This window comes from Canis lupus, chromosome 15, assembly GCF_048164855.1.
Source record: "Canis lupus baileyi chromosome 15, mCanLup2.hap1, whole genome shotgun sequence".
Classification (NCBI taxonomy): domain Eukaryota; kingdom Metazoa; phylum Chordata; class Mammalia; order Carnivora; family Canidae; genus Canis; species Canis lupus.
In genome coordinates, this window is record NC_132852.1 from 27,961,532 (window position 1) to 27,982,480 (window position 20,949).

A 20,949-nucleotide genomic window follows, 5' to 3' on the forward strand; every position below is an offset into this window, starting at 1 on the left:
ATGTCACTAACTCTGTCCCATAGAGAATAAGACACAAGAGCATCTGGTTTGGCACGGGGTATAATTGAAGCTCCTGGCTCAAGGGAGTGTCTTGAGGGAGGCGGGAAGCAGGGCAGGTGTGAGTGTGGACTCGAGGGAGCACACAGCCCCCAGCAGCAAGGCAGTGATGCCTCCTGCCCAGGCACGTGGTGGGACTCACACAGTAAGACCACTTCAGCTTCCAGCCAGTGCTGGAAGTGGCAGGTCCTGCAGCCAGTCGGGTGGATGAAAGCCAGGTTGGGCAGGGGGGTTCAGCACCACAGCCTTGCAAAAGTAAGGGAAGAAGATTTGGGAGACCTGGGACCTTTGCTTCTGTGCCTCCTGGATGGCATCAGCTCTTACCGCCTGAGACCTGGTCCTTGAGGCCTGGCTTTGTCCAGTAGCTACTGTCTCCCTGCAGCCCAGGGCTTGTGACATTCTGGAAGCACATAGCTTTGAGGGGCTCCAGAGCTTGCCTTTGTAGGCTCAAGGCTCTAGACATCTGTGAAACTGTTAATCCTCTGATATGTACCTTTCCCTTTAAACCTATAGCTCCGTGAAGGTCAGACTGTGAGGAGAAACTGCCCCTGGGTGCTCTTGTCTCCTGAGCGTGCTAGTCCCGTCTAGTTCCTGATTTTGCTCAGCTTTCGGGTCGGGGAGCCACCTGGCTTAACTCCCATAGGAGGCCAGGTCAGGGCAGGCCAGCCAGGCCTTGTGCTCTCAACGCCGGCCTCCTGTGTGCCCTGGGCATGTGTCTCCCACTTAGCAGGGAGCACAGAGACCCCTCTCCCTTTCCAGCACCATCTCTGGGCTGTCTCTGTGTCTGCCTCATGAGTCATAAGGCTTGGCCTGTGCTGGAACTCGAGTCCTTCAGAAGAACTGAGCCTGGCTGTAGTATAGGGTTGGAAGTGCAGGCCGCGAGCTACTTGGTCAGACATTGGCTCTGCCACTTTCAAGCTGCGTGACCACAACAGAACAAGTTCCTTAAACTCTGGGCTTCAGTAAAGTGAGCCTAATAATCCTTCATGTAGAGCAAGAAAGCGTGCCTGGCACATAGGAAGGGCTTCAGACGTTAGCCTTTTAAGGAGCCATGTGAGTTTTTAACAAGGAGAAGGCAACCTAGGACTAGCTACCCACGCGGCTGTGATGGTTCCGGTGCTACGGGCATCCAGCACTGTCTTGACAACACTGAGGCGGCTGCAGAGTCCTCATGGCTGCAGCCAAATGGAGGGCTAGAGGTTGGAAAGAATAAATGAGGGACAGATGAGCAAGATGAGGCATCAGGGGACAGCCCCCAGAGTGACAGCACCTGCCCTATACCCACCAGCGAGGTCTCTGCAGCCTGTGCCAGTACCGGGAGGACTTGTCCCCTTAGAAAGTCTCCCCCCACAGCCAGGCCCGGACACGCCTGTCAGGAGAAAACCTCTCCCTGACAGGAAGTAGATCAAGAGTGGGAAACAGCTGAATTCCCAGAGAGACCAAATGGTTCCTGTGTGTGCTTTTACTCAAACCCGTTGTCCCCGAACTTTCCAGCTGCTGCCTTATCTTGCTTCCCTATCAGAGAAACTGGAGGAGAGAGAAAGACCCGTGAGTCATCCTGCCCATTCCTGCCCAGACTCTTGGGCTCATTCTTCCCACAGTCCATCTGCTAGAATTCTCTGCAGCCTTACTTCAGGTGGCACCGGTACCTCTTGTGCCTTGGGAAGTTACTCTTTGCATAGTCCTGTAGCTGAGCCCTGGGGGTCCCACCCTGACCAAGCAAATGACCTCTTTACCTTTTCTATCACCTCCTCTCCTCCTCTGCTCTTTGGTATCTGGAGAATGAGGGAGCTCTTATAAGGCAGTGAGAGCCCGAAACGTTGGGCCCGCCCTCACTGGCGTCTTCAGTCCCAAATCCTTCAGCCAGCGTTCCCCAGGGGTCAGGGCTGCTACTGCTGAGCCTTAGTGCTGTGGCCCTAGCCATTGCTTGTGGATCCCAACAGGATTTCTCAAATTCCCCATTGCTGTGACTGAGAGCGGCTCATAGCTGGCCTCTTCTGGCTGGGGGGAGGGGGGCCACAGGGTTTCCTTCATTTGGCGCAGTCTTTCAGGTCTTTTAAGCATGTTTCATTCTGTCCTTTGTAAGGCTAAACTTCCTAGAGCCTAGGACTCCCTCTCCACCCCCACCCCCACCCCCACCTCATTCGCAATGAGAGCCCCTTCCTGAGTCCACGGACCTGCCTTGCCCTTGAGATTAAAAATAGGTGGTCTGACTGTCAGAGTAGGATGGTGTAGAGGGTGTGGCACGGAATTGGGCCTCGATGTTTTAAATTCAAACAGGCCAGTTTTAATAACAGTTTCCACCCACTGTGCTACGTTTGGGATTTTAAGCAAGTTTATTTTAACCTCATTGAAGCTCACTTTCTTTACCTATAAGTAGGAAGAATGAGTACCTACTTGATGGGGTCATTTGGAGGGAAACAGTAAAATGCTTATTAGCATGGAGTCATAATTATTAACCTAGCTCTTCTGTTTCCTCCTTTTTGTTAGAACATGATCTAGCATGGCCCACAGGCTCCTGAGCCCTCCCTCTGTAGCATTAGAAGCAGTTATAGGGACTTAAGACCAGCAGCCACCGAGAGAACACCAAGGGCCCAGCCTCTGTTCTTCAGTGAAGAGTGCCGCTGGTGGCACTGCAAGAATGGTGGCCCATGGCTATGGTGTGTGCTGAGGTGAGGCTCTGGTTCAGCCAGCTGGCCATCCACCCGGGGTTGGGCCTCTTTCCTAGGAACCGGCACCCAGATACCATCTAAAAGTGTGTCAGAATTCACTAACTGCTTTGGAGACAAAACCAAGGCTACAAAGAAAGTTGGGAAATATAAAATGTAGCCTTCATAAAAAGAAAGTGAACTTCTCCTTGAAGAAAAGCAATTCTGACAGGGGAAAAAAAGGCAAATCAACTCCAAATGGGATCATGTTTTATTCAGGATTTGTGCTGTCGGTGGGGAAGGCCAGAGCTCGGTGACAGGATGGGAAAGTGGGACGCCCCAACCTCAAGCCTCATCCACTCTGCCATGAAGTACTTTGCGCTTCACTGGGCTCGGCTCCTGGGGACCTCTAATGGTCCTTGATAGCAAACATAGTTAAAAATTAACAGACTGACAGAATTAAATATGGATGACAAGCAGCCACTATGGACTTAATCTGACACAGGATGTTACATGCTTGGGTGCCCTCAACCCAAGTGGCGTCTTGAGTGAACTTCTGGGATGTCTGAGCACATTTCACATGCCTGTTTGGAAGCAAGAACCTGGCTTGTGCTTAGGACAGACAGAGTGTTAAGAGCCCAGGAGAGAAAATTATCCCTGAAGGCTTATGGTTAATTAAGCCCCGCTTTAACCAATCTTAGCAGGAAGTGTTTACAGGGTCTAGACCTGGTCACTTCCTGGGCTCAGGCCTCAGTGGTGTGCCACTATCCAGAGAGGGAGATCTTGTAGGGGCAGAAGGCCGCGTCGGAGCATAACTTTCTCTGGCCAGGACTGACTAGCTCCCTTCCTTTCTGGCAATTGGGGTAGGTCAGATGGCCGACATAACCTTTGGACCAGTTCACATAGATCTTGATGTTTTGCCTACGTAATGGCAACTTGTTTAATTGCCCCAAACAAGGAGTATTAGATGCCAAAGAGGAGAGAATGGTGATTATATTTTGTGCCCTATGTCTGCTGAGCGAGGGGGTGGGCTGGCAGTTTGAGGGTGGGGTTGGGAACAGGAGAGCAGATGTTCCTTCAAAGTGATCCTCAGTGGGCCTCATTTCATGAAACAGAAATTCCTGAAAAGTGTTTCTCCCGTGTTGGTGAACACTGTATTAGATGGGGCAGGGGTGCAATTTTAAAGAACTGCAGGATCGTCCCATAAAGATCATTTTTGTATTGCAGATCAATCTAGTCTCTTTGGTGAGTTTGGAATTTCTTGGACCATAGTGTGCTTCTGGCTTAGCAGCCTCTCCTTAGCCTGGCAGCCTTCAGCAAAGTTTGCCATAGGATCTGGCATGCTTTATTTGGTTCTGCTGCTCAGAGTGAATCCTTAGGCCTGGAGTGAGTGGGCCCGGTTTGGTTATAACTAAAGAATGTGTGAGTGGCTGGTTGCTATTGTTTCAGTGCTGGGAAAGCCCCTGCAGGGTAGACAGTGCCCCCATCTCAGGTCAGGGACCCTACGTATAGAAACCTGAATATCCATGCCTTAAAGGGGGAGCCCGCCTCTGAATAGATGGTGCTGGGGAAATCTGTATTCAGGTACAGCACCTGCATCAGGAAAGGTAAGAAAATCTTCACTGCTGCTTATAGATTAGATCAGACATCCAGGGCACCAGCTGGTCTGGTGATCTTCCAGCTCTGATTACTTTTGTTAAGAGCTAGAAAGTTGGATGCCACGTTCACATGCCTGAGCCTCCCAGGTGATGACAGACAACCTCCCAGAATCACCACTGGAAGGGGCCTTCCACACCAGTGTTTCTCAGCACCTACAGGTGAACATAATAAAAAGATTCTGTGGGCAGATACACTTGGGAAACCCAGAGTTAAATTAAGTCAGACAGTGTTGAACTTCTCAGAGTCTAACATGCATCCACCAGAGGGGCAGAGACTGCATTTCTCTCCAACCTCCTTGACCACAGAGCATCTCTAGACAGCGTACTTGCCACATTTTGGAAACCTCATATGGAAGCAGTGTTTCTCAAACTTGGACATGTGCATCATCATCTCTGGAAGGGCTTGGGACATGCAGGGAGGCTTGGGTTTCTCTCCCAGAGCTTCTGCATTTCTGACAAGTTCAGTGACACCATGGGCCACGGACCACACTCTGAGAACCACTGGTCTAGACTGATCCCTTTATTTCATGGAGAAGAAAATAGCTGAACCAAGGAGCATTTACTAATAACTGCTGCCATTAACTGAGGCAGGCACCTGGCAGGCACTTCCCATGCCTGTTTCTAAGGGCCAGTGTAGTGATGACAGGCAGCCACTAGAAGGGAGGGGTGGGGGGCACAGCACAGATAATTCGTCTCTTAGTGCTCTACACTGTGCTGCTCATTCAGGGTCTTCCTAAGTATCAGTTTTGGTTTGGGTCACATATGTTGTTAGAGGTTCTTATAGGGACTTCAGAAGCTCCTGACACTGTATGCAGGATTGTAGGTATGCAGTGTGTGCGTGTGTGAGGGTACCGGCCAGCTCGTGCATTTTTCTACAGACAGGATCATGTCTTACATGAAAGTCAACTGGCTAGATTGATCCCTGCTGAATTGTGGAGGAGTTAAGAGAACCACAGGTTTCCCCAGTGTTTATGATGCACTAAAGCAGCCCCTTGGGCAATGGGCACGAGTGGCTGTGGGTGACCTGGGGCCAGAAAGCACAGCAGAACAAGCAGCCCAAGTGGGGTGTCACATACCCCCCACACCCTGGAGGTCAGCAGTAGTTAGCACAAAACTGCTTGTTCACCCGGACCAGCTGCTTGCTGCTTGAACTCTGTTTTGCCCAGGAGCTCTACTGATCTGCTCTGCTGAGCAGAAATGTGTGGGAGGAGCTCAGGCTTGGTCTTGGGGGGGCACTGCCCTCTGCTGGCAGTGGGTTCCACTGCACCTCTCAGACCTGAAAGAGGTGGCTAGGCAGGCTTGGAGTTCTGTGGAATGCAGTGAGAGGAGCCACCCTGTTGGCAGGGGCAGTGGTGTCCAAGCCACGGGGCGCAGAGTGATGAATTTCAGGGCCTCTGTTTATTCCATTACCACCACATCATCCCCAGGAATTAGCCAGCGGGCCAGGTTCAGCTCAGCTGAACTAAGTACGACTTACCCTGGACCCCACAGCCCAGTCAGCCTGCTTCTCGCCCTGGGGTGCTCGGGTGTCCTAGACCAGGCTGACTGCAGGGCTTGGGTGTGAGGACGGTGTGGGTGAAGAGGCCAGCATGTGCAAGAGGTTGGCTGAGGCTGGGGTAGGTGTGGGAGATGAAGGGCTTCCTTCTCTCAGTCACTGTCACTGAAAGTCATGCCATCCACTGCGCCCCCACCCCCTGGTCAGACCCCCTCTTCCTGTGTCTCTGAAACACCAACATGTCTTGGCCTCTTGGGGCTCAGTGCCCCAGCCCTACACCCAGGCAGCACCAGTCGCCACCACTGCGCTCCCTGCGACTCCAGTGCACACAGACCCATCCCCTCCTGCTGTGTGTTTAGGTTCCCAGCCCCTCACCTGCCGTGAGGCTGTGCCCCCGTCCCCTCCTTTACCACCTGTCCCAGGAAGGCAGCTCCAACTCTGCCCTTTGCTTAGTGAGCAAGTGGATTCAGATGCACAAAGCCATAAGCCATGGGTAGGTATGAAATTTTTCTTTGTCTTTCTCTTACCCACCCTCTCCTCACTTTTGCCCCTCCCCCTAAGCATCTGTACTCCTCTCTCCCTCTTCCTTCCCTTTCTCCCACACGTACCTTCTTTGTTTTTCTCTTCTTTATCCTGCATATACTCCTAAATTCCCCAAGTGACATGTTTGGTAGCCTCCCTGCTTGCAAAGAGTTTCTGGTCCCTCCTTCCCTTAATTGCTATTGAATGCTGAAGACGAAGCTGACCCTGCCTTAAATGAACTTCAGTACCAGAAGTGTGGTGAACTTCAGCCACCACCAGCTACCGAGGAATATAGCTTCGCCCTCTCAATGCAGGGGACCCCTTCATGCTGGTGATCTGATTTCTAGGAATATCCAGTGTGGGCCCCGCCCCACCAGAGATCCCTCATGGGAGGCTGGCCCAAGGTCCCTGAGCCGCATTCCTGGTATGGGCAGAAGCTCAAAACGAATCTGTGGTCCTTTTAAGTCTTCATTTCCTGAGGAAGTAAGGAGGTTGAGATAGAGTGCCCCAGTGTATCCCCTTACCCTGGAGCCACCCTGTGAAGGAGGCCCATGGAGTACAAGGAAATGCTGAGGACTTCTGCATGTGCGCCAAGACCGAAGGCTGGGATCCTGTGTGAGCTCCGTCTGGGGCCCCCTCCTAGACATGTTACGAGAGCAAGTAGAGCCTGGGCCCTGGATCCTGCCTGACCCGGTGGGGTTCTGTGCCCATGGGGATGTCATTCACAATACCCAGATCTCAGTGGATTTCCTCACCTGTAACATCTATTTTATTAAACTATCAAAGTAGGTGTGCCAGGGTAAAATTCCTTCCAGCATTGCATTCTACTCTAGAAGCACTTCGGGCCAGCCCCAGGTAAAAGATCCATCTTTGTCCTCCTGCCACACTGGGGGGATGCCAGTCCCCGTGGAGCCATCCAGCTCTCTTGAGCAGGATTCCCTTTGATGTAGTTTGCTCTCCCTCCCGCACTCCCAGCTTCCCATGTTGCCCTTGGGGTGATGGGGCCATCCCTCCTCCATGAAAATGAGAGGAGCAGTGGTAAATGGGCATTTCTTTCTTCCATCCAAAGGCTAAGAGGCAAAACCAACATTGCCGACGGGCGGACATTTCTTAAAGCCAAAGCACATTTGCTCTTTGGTTTGTGTCTTCACGTTTCCTCAGCGCAGAACTGGGAACCTTCAATCAAGTGGACAAAGCATCACTCAATCCATTTGTTTTGTCACTGGCCTTCCACTTTGGAAACCTAATGAAAAAGATGGGGCTACAGGTCCTCCTCAGCAGAGTGAGCAGAGGGCTTGGGGTACCGGAGACCCCACAGTGCCAAGAAGCCAGAACTCCTCTTGTAAAAGAATAGGAGCAGGATCTCAAAGCTCTCCTGGCCAGCTTACTGGCACAGATGGGTCCTGAGCTGTCCCTTCTTTGTCAAAGGAGATGCATGTTTCCATACCTGCTTAGAAAACCACGAGGCGGCCTGTTGCCTAGCCTAGGCGTCACTGAGTGAGCGCAGAAAAAGGGACTCGCTGGGCCAGGTGGGCCGCAGTAGTGGCTGGCCATCACCTTGGCAGGAGGGCGGGAGCGAGGGAGCTGCTGGGCCTGGTGTGCTCTCCCAGGGGTAGCTTTGCTGGGGGCTTGGTTTGGCGTTCTGTCGGGACCATGGGAGGCCCTGGGGGAGCTGCCCCCCGCCAGCACTCGAGAGCATGTGTGAGCCGGCTCCATCAGCCGTTGGGATACTCCCAGGATGAGGATGGCCAGTGGGAGCCCTGGTTCACAACCTTCTCTCCACATGTCTTTCCAGATGCGCTGGCTCCCTCCCTCCGAGGCTACTTCTCAGGGCTGGAAGTCCCGTCAGTTCTGCTGAATACTACGTAAGTACTTGGCTCGAGGGACGGCTGCATCAGGTGCCTTAACGGGCCCAGTACAAAGCAGATGTCCGGGATGTGGGCGGCTCGTGTCCCGTCACTGCCTGTCACTTGAGGAACTCCTCTGAGGTGGTGCATCGCTCCAGGGAGATTGTCACCTGGGACTAAGGGAGAAGCAGGGGATGGTGCTCTGTCCAAGTCTAACTTGAGACCCCAGATCGTGGTCTTACACTTCCTAAATCAGCAGCTAGTGCCAGCTTCCGTGTCAGGTGCAGCCAGCATGAAACTGCCACCATCCTCTGGCTCCAGGTGGACAGCACCCGCCAGCACACGTAGGGGGGGCAATGTCACGGGAGTCCTAGCCATTTAGCAGAATTAACTTCCTGCGTGCGAACACATTAGAACTTTAGGTAAGCTCTGATCTGTGTATCCCCCTAATCCTTCAATTGAAGGCAGACAGAGCGCTGTTTCTAGCAGGCTTTCCTTAGACTTTCTCATCTCAAAGGAAACAATATGCTACATTGGCATCTCTGCGCCATTTGATTTTAGACTTAACCTTGCTTCAGGGAACCACTGAGTGGATCTTTTTTCTATAAATGTATAATATGTGTAAAATTCTAAATGCCTTAATTCAGTATCTTGACTGGATTTCTGTTAAATACAAAGAAAGCTCTGTTACTCTGAACTCTAATGTGGTGGAAAGTCTTTGAGGTGTTCTGCTCCTATGGTCTTCTCTTGGTTTATATCATTCCTTCACAAGACAGGAAGAGAAATGAGAATAGGGAGGGACCAGACCTTCATCCCTTTAGAGATGCTAGAGAGGTCATATAGAGTTATGTGCCTGCCTCTACTTGATGCTGATCTTTTGAAGGAGGTATATCGGGAAAACTGGCCTCCGGTTGACTTAGGCTCAGCTTAAATGGGGGAACAGTTTCAGACCATTCATGGGGGAAGGACTGGGAGAATGGTCGATGTACTCTGCCTCCCACGACAGTGTGCTCCTGTTTCCAGAGGCTGGTGGTGTTCACCCCAAGGTACCTAGGATTGGGTAAGTGGGATATTCTGAAGCTCATAGAAGAGTTGATGCAGGTAGATCTGGGCACTTGGCATAAGGGGGTAGCTGAGAAAGTTGAAAGTGGAAGAGCGGTGAGTGGGACGCAGCCTTGAGGCTCACCTAGACATAAAGAGTCCGCAGAGGACGAGCAGCCTGTGGAGAAGGCACGGTGCCCGGAGGGGTGGGTGAGGGCTGGAGCCTGAAGGGCAGTGGTGAGTTGCTGGGTTCAGCAGTATCAAATGGTATAGGAAAGTTGAGTAAGATGAGAGAAGACCTCCGAATTTGGCAGTCTCACTTGACCGAGGATGGTGGTGGCATAGGGCCTAAGGAAGGATTTTTTTTTTTAAGCATTTACATAGGCCTAAAGGAAGGCATGATCATTAAGCAGTTGCATGGTTCCAGCCGGTCAGATCCTGCGCTTTGTTTATATCTGCTCTCCTAAGTTGTTCCAGATCATCCTTCCTTCCCCACAGACCTATCCACCAGGGACTAGAGGCAGCCCTGGCTACCAAAGGAGGGGTAGCAGTTTCCCCCTTCCGAAGTGTGGCTTGTGAAGCTATAGGATCCCATGCAGATGGAACACCTCCTGTAGATGCACCACTTGTTCTGAGCGCAACTTAAGCCATGAGCCAGACTCCTTGCTCGGGGTCTGGAGGAAGCAGAGGAGGGGTAGCTAGGCAGGAGGATGGATGACTGTGGTCTCCGTCCTGCCTGAATTTAGACCAGTTCAAGTGTGGATCCATTACTCTGGCTCCTTCTAGTCTCTTGGATCAGGTCCTTGAGCTAATGATCCAGGCTATGTAATCCTAGGGAAATGTAAATCAGAATTGAGAACAGTGGTTCTGGTGAAATAATAAACAGTTTAGTGCAGGGACGCCTGGGTGGTTCAGTGGTTGAGCATCTGCCTTCGGCTCAGGTCATGATCCTGGGGTCCAACGATTGAGTCCCACATCAGGCTCCCTGCAAGGAGTGTGCTTTTCCCTCTAAGTCTCTGCCTCTCTCTCTCTCTCTCTCTCTCTCTCTCTGTCTCTCTCTGTTTTTCACGAATTAAAACAAACAAAACACTTTAGTTCAAAAAGGCCAAATGTACGTTAGGTGCCACCAGTGGCATCACCAGCTCACGTGGCGTGGCCTTCCTCTGTTCATTGTGGGGGGGTTTCCTTCCTCTCTGAAAAGATGGCACCTGGATAGAAGACAAGAACAGGAGTGCTGTCTGGTGTCCCGACATGATGACCCATACGCAGATCCAGACTGGCCGTCCCTTCCAACATGTGGAGCTCTGGGGTGCCACCCATCCGAATTCTGAATAGTCGGGGCCGGTTTCCTTGGGGCCCTCCAGGGGATTTTCATTTACTCACTTTGAATTCCTATTGGGAAATCAGTGACTAGATTAGAAAAGTCAGCAAGCTCTTTATTTAAGTAAAACTATATCATGTGTCTGCTGTTGCTAAATACAGAAATGTGCAGACCAGGCCTGTGCCCCTAAAACTCCAGTTCTATGAGTGGGAGTCATGGATACATATTTTAAGACAAAGAGCCTACCACTCAGGATGCATCCTACCTTCACAGGATGAGCCTGTGAGGAAAGCCCCAGAGGCAGGTGGGAGTGTGGGTGTATTTACCATCATCGGTGGCATAAGTAAGACCATCAGAGGGGTGGGTGTCATTGGAGTTTTAATTTGTTCAGCATCTTGCTTGATGGTGTTTAGTCTGGCTACAAGCTCTGTGTATCACTGGAGTTTTGCTAACAGTCCTGCCAGGGGGCAGACAACCCCAGATTACATGATAATCGTTGAAAATGATCCATTTCCCAGACGCGTGGAAAACAGGAAAGCATGAGCAAGTTTCTAGTAACTCTTTACAGGGAATGAGAGTTACACAGCCTTCCTTGTTGGGTATCCAAATGTAGTTAAATTTAAAAAAGTTAGGAGCAAGGGTTGACATGGGAGGACGTTCTTTAAGAACTCCGAAAATTTCCCTGGCCATGGACCAAGACTGCAACAGCAGTTATAAGCACATGCAGTTAACAGCGTCACCGAATGGGAGAAGGACACAGCAGGCGATAATAAGGCCGGAATGTAAAGCCATGTACTCCCCATGTTTTGTTTTGGGCGAGAACAGCCTCGTCTGTCTCTGGCTATGAATACAAGGGCCTTGGGGTGCAGCCATTTTTCGGGGACCCCCTCATGCTGTATGTCAGGCAGAGCTGGGAGCTCAGATGGTGGTGGCTCCTACAGGCACCCCTGCCTTGTCTTTAGAAGGGCCCTGAGAGGGGCGCCTGGTGGCTTAGTCAATTAAGCTTCTGCCTTCGGCTCAGGTCATGACCCCAGGGTCCTGGGATTGAGCCCCGCATCGAGCTCCCTGCTCAACCAGGAGCTTCCTTCTCCCTCTGCCCTTATCCACGTGTATTCTCTCACTGGCTCGCTCTCAAATAAAATCTTAAAAAAAAAAAAAAAAAAAGCCCTGGGCGGTGCTTGCACCTGAATTGCCACTCCCGGTTTCCTGTTAACCACAGTCTCTGTGTCTCAAGTTCATTGGCACCGTCTTTATCCCATGAACATCAGCAAGAGACTGTTTTGGCTGCTAAGGATACAAGAGTAAGAAAAGCAGACAAAAAGCCTTGTCTATAACAGGGAGAATATGGATAATAAAACACGAGAGGTAGGGCAGTGAGAAGCGCTAAGGGAAAAAGAGCAAAGCAAGGTAGGTGGGTTAGGTGTTCGGGGCTAGCAGGCGCTTCTTGTGACATGAGTGACATGGGGGAGCAGAGGGGTCGGCATCAACTTGGCACCTCCCATTCAAGCAGAAACCCAAAGCTTCCCAGATCCGTACGGGCTTCCTTTTTCAGAACAGACTCCCTTTCGAGCTTAGAGGATAATTGAAGTTCTCCAGTCATCGTCTTGCCTTCCCCTTTGCCAAGTCACAGTAAACAAACTTGCGGTGCAGCAGGCCTAGACTGGGCGAGGCGCTAGGGGAGCACAGCGCGCCCAGGCAGCCAGCACAGCTTCACCCTGGGTGCTGATGCTTCCTCAGGAGCACCTGTCAGGTTTCCCCAGAGCTGAGCCACAAGCCCCAGTTCGGATTCCCTGAACCCCGGTCCGTTAGGCTCCTGGATGAGTTGTAAAGGTGGAGATGGGCCTGACACCTGCACCGTGTCAGCACTGTGGGGGGCACCTCTTGCAGCCACTCTTGTGCCCTCCACGCTCCTTGGGTGAAACACCACAGACACCTGCTGGCCACACAAGCACACTGGTATGGCACCCCAGGGCCGTCCAGGCTGGGATTTGCCTGTCATGTTTTCTGTGGGTCTGGCAGGGAGCCTTCGAGATCCCCGAGCTGATGCACCAGGAGAATTGCTAGCTGGTCCCTGGAAGAAGTAGAAGAGGGTGGCCAAGTATGAAGACCAGGCTGTGGGGTCTGAGCGCCTTCCCTCTGCCCCACCCCACACCCCATGCAACCGGCTGGAAAGGGAAGTTCAGAAGGCCTGTGTGCTCGCTATAAGGTTAAAGATGAGCACGTTCGGACTTGCCTCTGTGTTTTCTGTAGTTTGGGGAGTCATCTCATGGGGGCCGCCCTAGTGCGCAGACAGGTGCTGCTGCTGCTGCTGCTGCTGCTGCTGCTGTCAGAGCAGCAAAGAGCAGTCCGGTGACCATGCACCCTACTCCCAGGACCCAGGGTGGGTGCCACATGGTCCCCATGCTCTTCATCCACTGGTCTTGAGTCATCCCAAAGGGGTTCAGCCCAGTCTGGAGGGATGTGGCCATATGGGTGGGACGTGCTGCACTGGCCTGGCCATCCCAGGAAGGCGCACGGTGGGCGCTCCCATCCCCAAGAGCTCTTGGCAGGAGTGGGTGGGATGGGGAGAAGTCGGGTGAGCTGACAAGTTTTATTGCAAAGACAATTATTTCTTTTCCTGCCCTCAAATGACCCAACTTTTACTAGGAAAATAGGATTACATGTACTCATCCTTTGATGTTTTTAAAATGAAAATCTGGGAGAAACTTTCTTTTTCCTTAATTCTGAGAACAGAGATGTCCTAGGCAGGTGGTCTTGCCTTCAGCCTCACCCATAATCCCGGCAGAGGGTTTGAACTCAGGCCTAGCCTCCCTGCTGAACCCCAGGGGGCATCTTCCCATACCAGCAGACCAGTGGGGCCTCTGGGGACCTCGGGGTTCGCAGAGCACCCTGTGGTCTCCTGTTCACGCAGCCCCACATGCCCGAGTCCGTGACCCTGTCTGCAGGCAGCAGAGCAGCACGGCCGGGGCTACACCTAGAAGAGATGTCCACAGGGCCCAGGGCCACTGGCAGGCATGTGCAGGGACGCAGGCTTCCCTCCTTGGCTCCGGGAGTTCTCATGAAAACCAGCTGGCTCAGAGGCAGTTGTGCCTGCAAAAGAATATAAAAAATTCATGACTTGCTGGGTCTCGGCACCTTCATATTTCAAAATTCTCAGACCCTAGGGAATGGGATTTCGTCACAGATGTTCCTTTTAGTTTTTGTTTTCCAGAAGGTGGTTGGAGCAAAGTTTAGCTCGTGGGTGCACGTGACAGCACAGGATCCTCCCAGATAATTGCTTTTGTGGCCTTGCGCTGACCAAAGTTGTTACTGTGGTGGGAGGCAGCTCCTGGAGGTGTTAGGTTCGGGGCTTTTCCTCTTTTGGGGGCGGCTTCAGGTCTTGTGCCTTTCCTGACAGGACTTTCAAACAGCCCTGGGGATCCAGCCCTTGGAACTCTGCACGGCTGCCTTGCCTCGTTGGCCAGGCGGCCTCCTCTTGTGCAGCCCTGCCCCAATGACCGACTCACGCCTACTCGGGAGACCGAGTGAAGACGGCTTGACGTCTCGCACAGCCCCCTTTTCTCCAGATACCCTTCCCAACCCCGACCCTTACCTGCCCCAGGGCCAGGGAGCCCCTGGGAGCCACACTATGCGGCCAGGGTCCTTCCTGTCGACCAGGCCCTAGGCTCGTGGTCCCCGTGGACTGCTTCGTGCCCTGGGCACTTGTCCTTAGCTCTGCAGGGGAGGCCTTGGTCCCTTTGCCATTGAGTCTCTGTTCTTTGCTCGCAGAACAGGCTGCCCTTTGGGACCCAGGGAACCCCAGCAGCAGACTGGCCCTGGGGGTTGGAAATTCCTGCATGCTGTTAATGGGCGATTTCTTTCTCCATCCCAGGTTCCAGGTGTGTGATGGTGGCTGCAATCTGTCTTGTGGGTATTAATGCAATCTTCAGTGGTGGCTACTGTTCTCGAGCTGTTCTGCAAAACTGGAGCGTGCTGGTGAGTTCCAGTCAGAGGCCGAGCAGGCCCTCTGCGCTCTGGGCAGGGCACCAGGGCACCATGATGTAGGTAGGGAGGTCCCACCAGCATCCCAGCATCCCGTGGGAGGAAGTCCTGGGCCTCTGGGGCTGGGGCCCCGCTGTCTAGCTGTTAGCGTCTCCCCGATGACTCCAGGGGGCGCTCTAGGTGAGACGTGCCGGAGTCCGGGGCTTGCTCCTCCTTACCTCCTCCAGCCACAGCGTGCTCCTGAGGTCAGGGTGTCCTGGGAGGACCGGGGGCTCTGCAGGCCCTCGGAGCACGTGGCCCAGTACCTGCTCGTGCCACAACACCCAAAGGACTACTCCACGGACAGGAACTTACACATACATGACACTTTCCCCTTTGAACCCGTCAGCCTTTTTTGGAAATTAACTGTTTTGGTGAGAATCTTTTAGATGCAGTATGTATATTCCTTCTGACTTGCCAATCCAGTCGTACTGCACATACCTTAGCTGTGTCTCGATGATGCAGACATCTTCACAAGCCTCTTGGAATAAGCATGGTTACCCTTGAGCGTAGCCGAATGACGCAGGGTTCTCACTGAATTCCTCCAGACCCTGGGCCTTCCTGCTGGGTATTGTTTTGGTGATTTGTTCATCTCTTTGGTCTTCCTCCAGCTTGTAGTAGTAAGCATAGTCTTACTACTACAGGTGACCAGCCTGCGGGCTGCCACACAGAGGGGCTTCCAATCTCTCTGGAAAACTCGGCCCATAGCAGTTAGGTCTCGGCCCAAATAAGGTGGCGAATTTCATCGCTAAGGGGCCTATGAAGAAAAGATGAGTCAGAGGGCAAGATTCCTGCTAAGGACAGAGAACCAGGCAGATCTAGCCAAGGAGGTCATTACCACATTTTTGGGACTTAGGTAATTTCTTGCTCACGCCCTGAGCCAAAGACAGATGCTCAACCGCTGAGCCACCCAGGCGTCCCCTGGTAAAATTTTCTTAAAGGACAAGATTTTGTTTTTTTTTCTCCTCCCCCTCTGGCACATTTTAAAGACCAATTAAGTGGCACCTGGGCACTCAGTCAGTTGGGCATCTGTCTGCAGCTCAGGTGTCAGGGTCCCAGGGTCCTGGGACTGAGCCCCAGGTCAGTCTCCCTCTCCCTCCACCTGCTTGTGTGTGCACTCACTCGCTCTCAAATAAGTAAATAAGATCTTTTTTTTTGTTTTTTTTTTGTTTTTTTTTTTTAAAGGCCAATTAGGGGGACGCCTGGCTGGCTCAGTGGTTGAGCATCTGCCTTTGGCTCAGGTTGTGGCCCCAGAGTCCCCATATCAAGCTCTGTGAAGGGAGCCTGCTTCTCCCTCTGTCTCTGCCTCTCCCTGTGTGTCTCTCATGAATAAATAAATAAATAAATAAAATCTTTTAAAAATAAATTAAAAAGACCAGTTGAAAGCTACCCATATAATTTTTTGGAAGCAGGTTAAAATAAGGATTTTTTTTTTAATGTAATAAATTGACCCAAACATCAGTAATCCAGGGCAAATGCAGATGAGCCCAGTCAGGAAGCAGTAGCAGCTAGAGCATGCGGTGACTTCATTTAGACAATGGCCTGGGGACCTGGAGCAAAAAAGGGGTAGGGGCCAACCTTGGGACTTGGGGCAGCTGAGAATCTGGTAACAGGTGGCCGGCCAGCATGGGCCAGACAAGGTGGTGGGCACCTTGGCACTAGCCATGCCCAGCTTGGGGCTCACCAGTTCTGGGGCCATCCATGGGGTACAGGAACGGGTTTGGAGGAGGCCTACTCTCAGCACTGCTTCTGGCCTGCCCCTGGAGGGTGGACATGGGCCTGGACTGTGAGGAGGCCGAGCCTTCTCTGGCCAGGAGTGGGAGCTGGAACCCACGCAGGGCAGTGGCCTGCTGCCAATGCTGTGCTAGCATCTGGGGCCAATGGGCACGCACATAAAGGGGCAGGTGGGGGTGTGTATATAGAACAGGGGGGAGCAGTTTCCAACTACAGAAGACTGTTTCCCTGGAGACTCTTGCCTGTGAACCTTTTAAACTGTTAAGTAGGCCTTTTATTACAAATTAATATCGGTATTTGATTTTTAAAAAGATCAAGCTAACAGGCATAATATGAAAACTATATGTTACGTGTGTATTGGAAGCTGAGGAGAGGGGAATATTCCTTATCTGACTTGGGTATAAATGACTACACTAGTAAACAGGTCAAGTGTATGGAGTAGGATGGGGGAAACAGGACTTTCTTCCTGCCGGAGCTGAGTGGAGAAAGACCGGCCAGGCCTGGCAGGGTTCCCGCCCCATACGCAGCAGCAGCTGTGCCCAGTCCCCAGGGCCACAGGCTGATCTTTTGATCAAGGACAACTGACATGTTTTAGAATCGTAGAATATCCTTTCAGACGGCGACAGTGTCCATGGTCTCCAGCGGGATGGTTGTGACCTACCTCCGACTAGCTGTTTTTGTATCTGTGTTCCCCGGTCTGTCCGTCCACCGCCGTCAGGAAAGGCTGTGAGGAGGAGCCGATCTGCGAACGGGGCCCCCCACCCTCCCCACCCCCCACCCCACCCCCACGGTGCTATGTGTTCCCGGATGTCTCCGTATTCTGTTTAAAATGTCCTTGTTAATACATTCCAAGGTTTGAACTCCGTTCTTAACTAAACCCCTTCCTTGTTTACAGGGACTGAAATAGCCACATTCTGACCTTCTGTTCAGTCTGGGAACCTCTATGGCCATGTGGACGCATTCTTTTCCCATGTGAGAGTTCTATCTACAGAGCGCAGTTACGGCAAAGCTCGGGAAACCGTCCACTCTCGTCCCCCCTTCTCTCTCCACTCCTCTCCACGGTTTCCACTTCAAAGCCTTTCTGATCAGCCACAGTTGGCCAGCCTCATGCACCTTGCTCCCTGCTCTGGAGTCCAGGGAAGGGGACAGGGTACTGGGAGGTCAGGGGGGCTGCTGGGCACCTTCCTGTTCCCCCATCCGTGCTTCTCTAGAAGGCCCCCGGCGGGTGCTGAGGGTGTCCCAGGCTCAGCCAGGGGCCTTATCCAGACTACGGAACCGAGCCTCGGTGCCATGTGCCCCGGGCTGTCCGTGGCCCCCATTTCCGTTACTGCCCCAGGGTGCAGCAGGGTGCAGGTGTCGGAATTTCTGCTACACACAAGGGACTGTGTCTGGGCTGGAGAAGGTAGCGTGAGGGACAAAAGTCGTCCAAGATGCTCTTTGGGAAACCCAAATTGTGGCCTGGCCGGGGAGGACTCTTGGCCGGGGCTCAGGGTTTGCAGGAACAGGAGGAGGAAGGGTATGTACCGGCGTCGCGGCGTAAGCGGATCATGACCAAGCCGCCGAGAGCCTGGAGGGATGTGCTGGGGATCTGGGTCTCGGCGGGTGGGGGGGGGGCGGTGCGGGCAGGGCAGGTGTTTTCAGAATCTTTGTCCTCTTGCTGCCCCAGCAAAGTGAAGACTCGGATTAGGTGAGTCCACCTTGGGCGAGGTGAGCCCAAGATGGGGCCGGAGGTGCCTGGTGGGAAGCGTCACCTGAGGGAGTGGGCCGTGTCCGCGTCACCAGGGGCTGCGGGAGGGCTGGAGCCGTGGGAAGGGCAGGTGTGAGCCGGGGTTTAGACTGTTGTGCCTTTGGGGTCCCAGCAGAAATGGCCGGGGCAGAGCTGATAGGCACGGGGACGACCGTCCAGGAACTGGCTGTGGAGCCAGAAGGGCCCGGGTAGCGACGTGTGCCTGCCCCAGGAAGAGAGCAGATGCCCGGGAGGGGGTTGGGTGACACAGGGACTGCGTCCCCCCTGAGCCCGCGGGCAGGGGCCCTCACAGCAGCCAGCCCCTTCTCCTCTGTGTCCCCACACGAGCCCGTCCGTGACCTGTGCCCGACTGGGAGCAGCCGCAGGGGCTGCGGGTCCTCGGAGCCCAGCTCCTGCAGTTGGCACCCAGCTCGCGATGCTGGCTGTGGCCGGGTTTGGGCGATGTGGGACTTGTCGTTCGGGGCCCGACGAGCCCGGACGGTGGGGGCAGGTGGCTTGTGGCCCCCGCGTGGCAGCGGGTTTCCTGGGGGCACCAGGGTGGAGGCTCCTTTGGTGGTTCAAGGGCAGCAGCTCAGGCGTCTAAGGGACCGATGGGGCCTGGGTTCGACGGGAGGGTGGGCTGTGCCAGCCCGAGACGACGCCCAGAGCCCCGGCCCTGCCACCCCCGGCGTCCCGCTGGGTCCGAGTCCAGGTGTGGCAAAAAGATGCCGCTCAGGAGTGGGCCCCCGGCCCGACCCCGCTCAGAGCATCTCGGCTGTGCGGCGCGTGCCCGGGACGCGCTGTGCATGGGTCCGGGCACCTGCCAGGCCGACCAGGACCCTGTCCTTAGCTGGGCACCAGAGGGAGGCAACACAGTCCGAGGGGAGATTCCCAGGCGGAATCTCTGTCCTGGCATTTCAGAGAGCTCTGCTGAGAGTGAGGCGGGCGGGGGTCACCGGGGTGCTGTGTGCACCGGGCCTCCCTGACCTTGACCCGGGAGCGCGTCTCCCACCCCGGGGCACTCCGGCCGGGCCTCGCTAGGAGCAGCAGAGTTAAACTGATGAGCTAGCGAATAGTGGCAACAGGCTCAAGGGACCGGTTAAGTGTCACTGACGTCACAGGTGAGACTCTGAATGTCCAGATCCTGTGCTCGAAAGCGCACCCCAGTTTCTCCCGAGGCAGAGTGTTCCATGAACCATAGGTTTGTGGTGATGATACTGAATCTTCCGACTCGTGGTCCGATCTTTCTGCTGCACCTGCTCACAGGCTGTGCCACGGTGTAGCGGGTCACAGCACTAGTGCAGGCTTGGCTTAGGAGGAGGATTTCCCAGCATCGTCCCGTTTGTGATGTTCCGGACTGTTCGCGGGAGGTGTCTCACCTCGAGATTCACGGCTAAATACACATCGTCCCAAATAAGGCTCACTTGGGAGAGTTAGATGGGTGTTACTAACGCTGTCTTCATAGCTTCCTCCCGCGCCCAAATAAGCACTGCCCTGCACAGCATTCTGGTGCCTGCCGTTACTCCTGCCGAGACCTTTCCACACCTTTATGAGTCCAGCGTGTTGGTGAGACGGCAGGAAAACAGGGACAGAGGAACAGTAGAGGTTCACTGTGCAGCCGTGATGGAAGTTAGGAAAACCGTAGAACCACACTGGGACCGTGCACGTGGCAGGAAAAATCTCAGGGAGGAGTCAGAGGCTTGTTTTGTTTGCCACCAAGCAAAACACACGTGAGCACTTCCTTGCAGATGCCAGGAAGCAGCTCCTGAAACGTCTGTGGCGAGAAATACATACACTGCCCGTGTGTCCACGGTGAGAACCCTGCTCCCAGGAGGGGTCTCTGGAGGGTCAGTTGGTGCGTCCTACGGGCGTCCACGCGTCCTGCTGGGTTAGGGAAGCTCCCAGCCGCTCCCCGGGAGGTGAGCTCTCCCCTCACACGTTCTCTTTCTGTTTCAGGCTTGAAAACACCTTGCCCAGTTTTGGTCCCTTCAAGACTTTGCCACAGCCTCTATCACACATCTGTTTTTCTCGAAGAAAAAATATAATAAAAATGTTTTACTCTTTTACACTGTATAATTTTAAGAAATAGTGTGTTATTTGTGAACGCATGGTCTGACATTTCTGTACAGTTTGGAGATATTTTCAAACAAAACATAAAAGATGTCAACAATAAACCAAGAGAGTGAGTATTTTTATACCAAACATTTTAAGTATGAGAGGATGGATGATCTTACACTGGTTTGGATCACAATTTTTGTGCTTGACTTTTGAATGCTTGTAATTAAAAATATCTATTTTTTCTCCTCCAAGATGCATGTTCGAAGCATGTCTTTAAATATTATGAAATTTCTGGAATCGTATGGTGAACGTCTGGCAGTCTGCCTGCCTGGCTAGATCCGGGGTAATGTAAGAAAGCCGTGTCAGAGGTTAGGAGCAGGCGACCTGCGGCCCGGCTGGGTACGCACCCCCAGGTCTACGAGGACACTCTGCAGGAGCTGTTCCCACGATGACACGCTGATAGCTAGACGAGCCTTTCATCGGTTCGCGCTCCAGATCCACATGCGCCGTTAGCCCTGGCAGCTCCCGAGGAGCCCATGCAAACTGCCTTGGTGGGTTTTGCTATGGTCTGAGGTGAGTTATCCTGCCACTGGCTCACCCTGCGTGCGAGACGCACCTGCGCACACCTCCCCCAGGGGAGGCACACACGTACACAGCTAGCTGGCTGCTACAGGCAGCTCCTATCGCCCAAGTGATTTTTCAAAACCTTGGTTGAACTGAGCTGCTGGTCCTGGCTTGGGGCAGCACCACACCAGATGAAGCCTCGTCACAGCACTCTCTCGAAGGCTGTGCGCCCACGGTGACACCACCCACTGCACCGGC

General features: G+C 53.4%; 1 protein-coding gene across 49 annotated transcripts in view; it reads left to right on the forward strand.

Moving 5' to 3' along the window:
• Nucleotides 1-20,243, forward strand: part of RBPMS (RNA binding protein, mRNA processing factor) — a 173,209-nt gene extending 152,966 nt beyond the window's left edge. For 19 of the 49 annotated variants that reach the window (XM_072776299.1, XM_072776324.1, XM_072776297.1 and 16 more), the window contains 5 exons: nt 6,218-6,351; nt 7,542-7,662; nt 8,176-8,245; nt 14,461-14,564; nt 20,026-20,243. In XM_072776299.1, the coding sequence (XP_072632400.1) occupies nt 6,218-6,351; nt 7,542-7,662; nt 8,176-8,238 (318 nt within the window). In that variant the 3' untranslated portion in view covers nt 8,239-8,245; nt 14,461-14,564; nt 20,026-20,243. Of the gene's footprint in view, nt 1-2,547; nt 2,730-6,217; nt 6,352-6,727; nt 7,663-8,175; nt 8,246-14,460; nt 14,565-17,238; nt 17,316-19,817; nt 19,925-20,025 lie in introns of those variants that run through there. The other 30 variants (XM_072776325.1, XM_072776303.1, XM_072776310.1 and 27 more) reach the window with 13 other exon arrangements.
• The last annotated feature ends 706 nt before the right edge of the window (nt 20,244-20,949 follow it).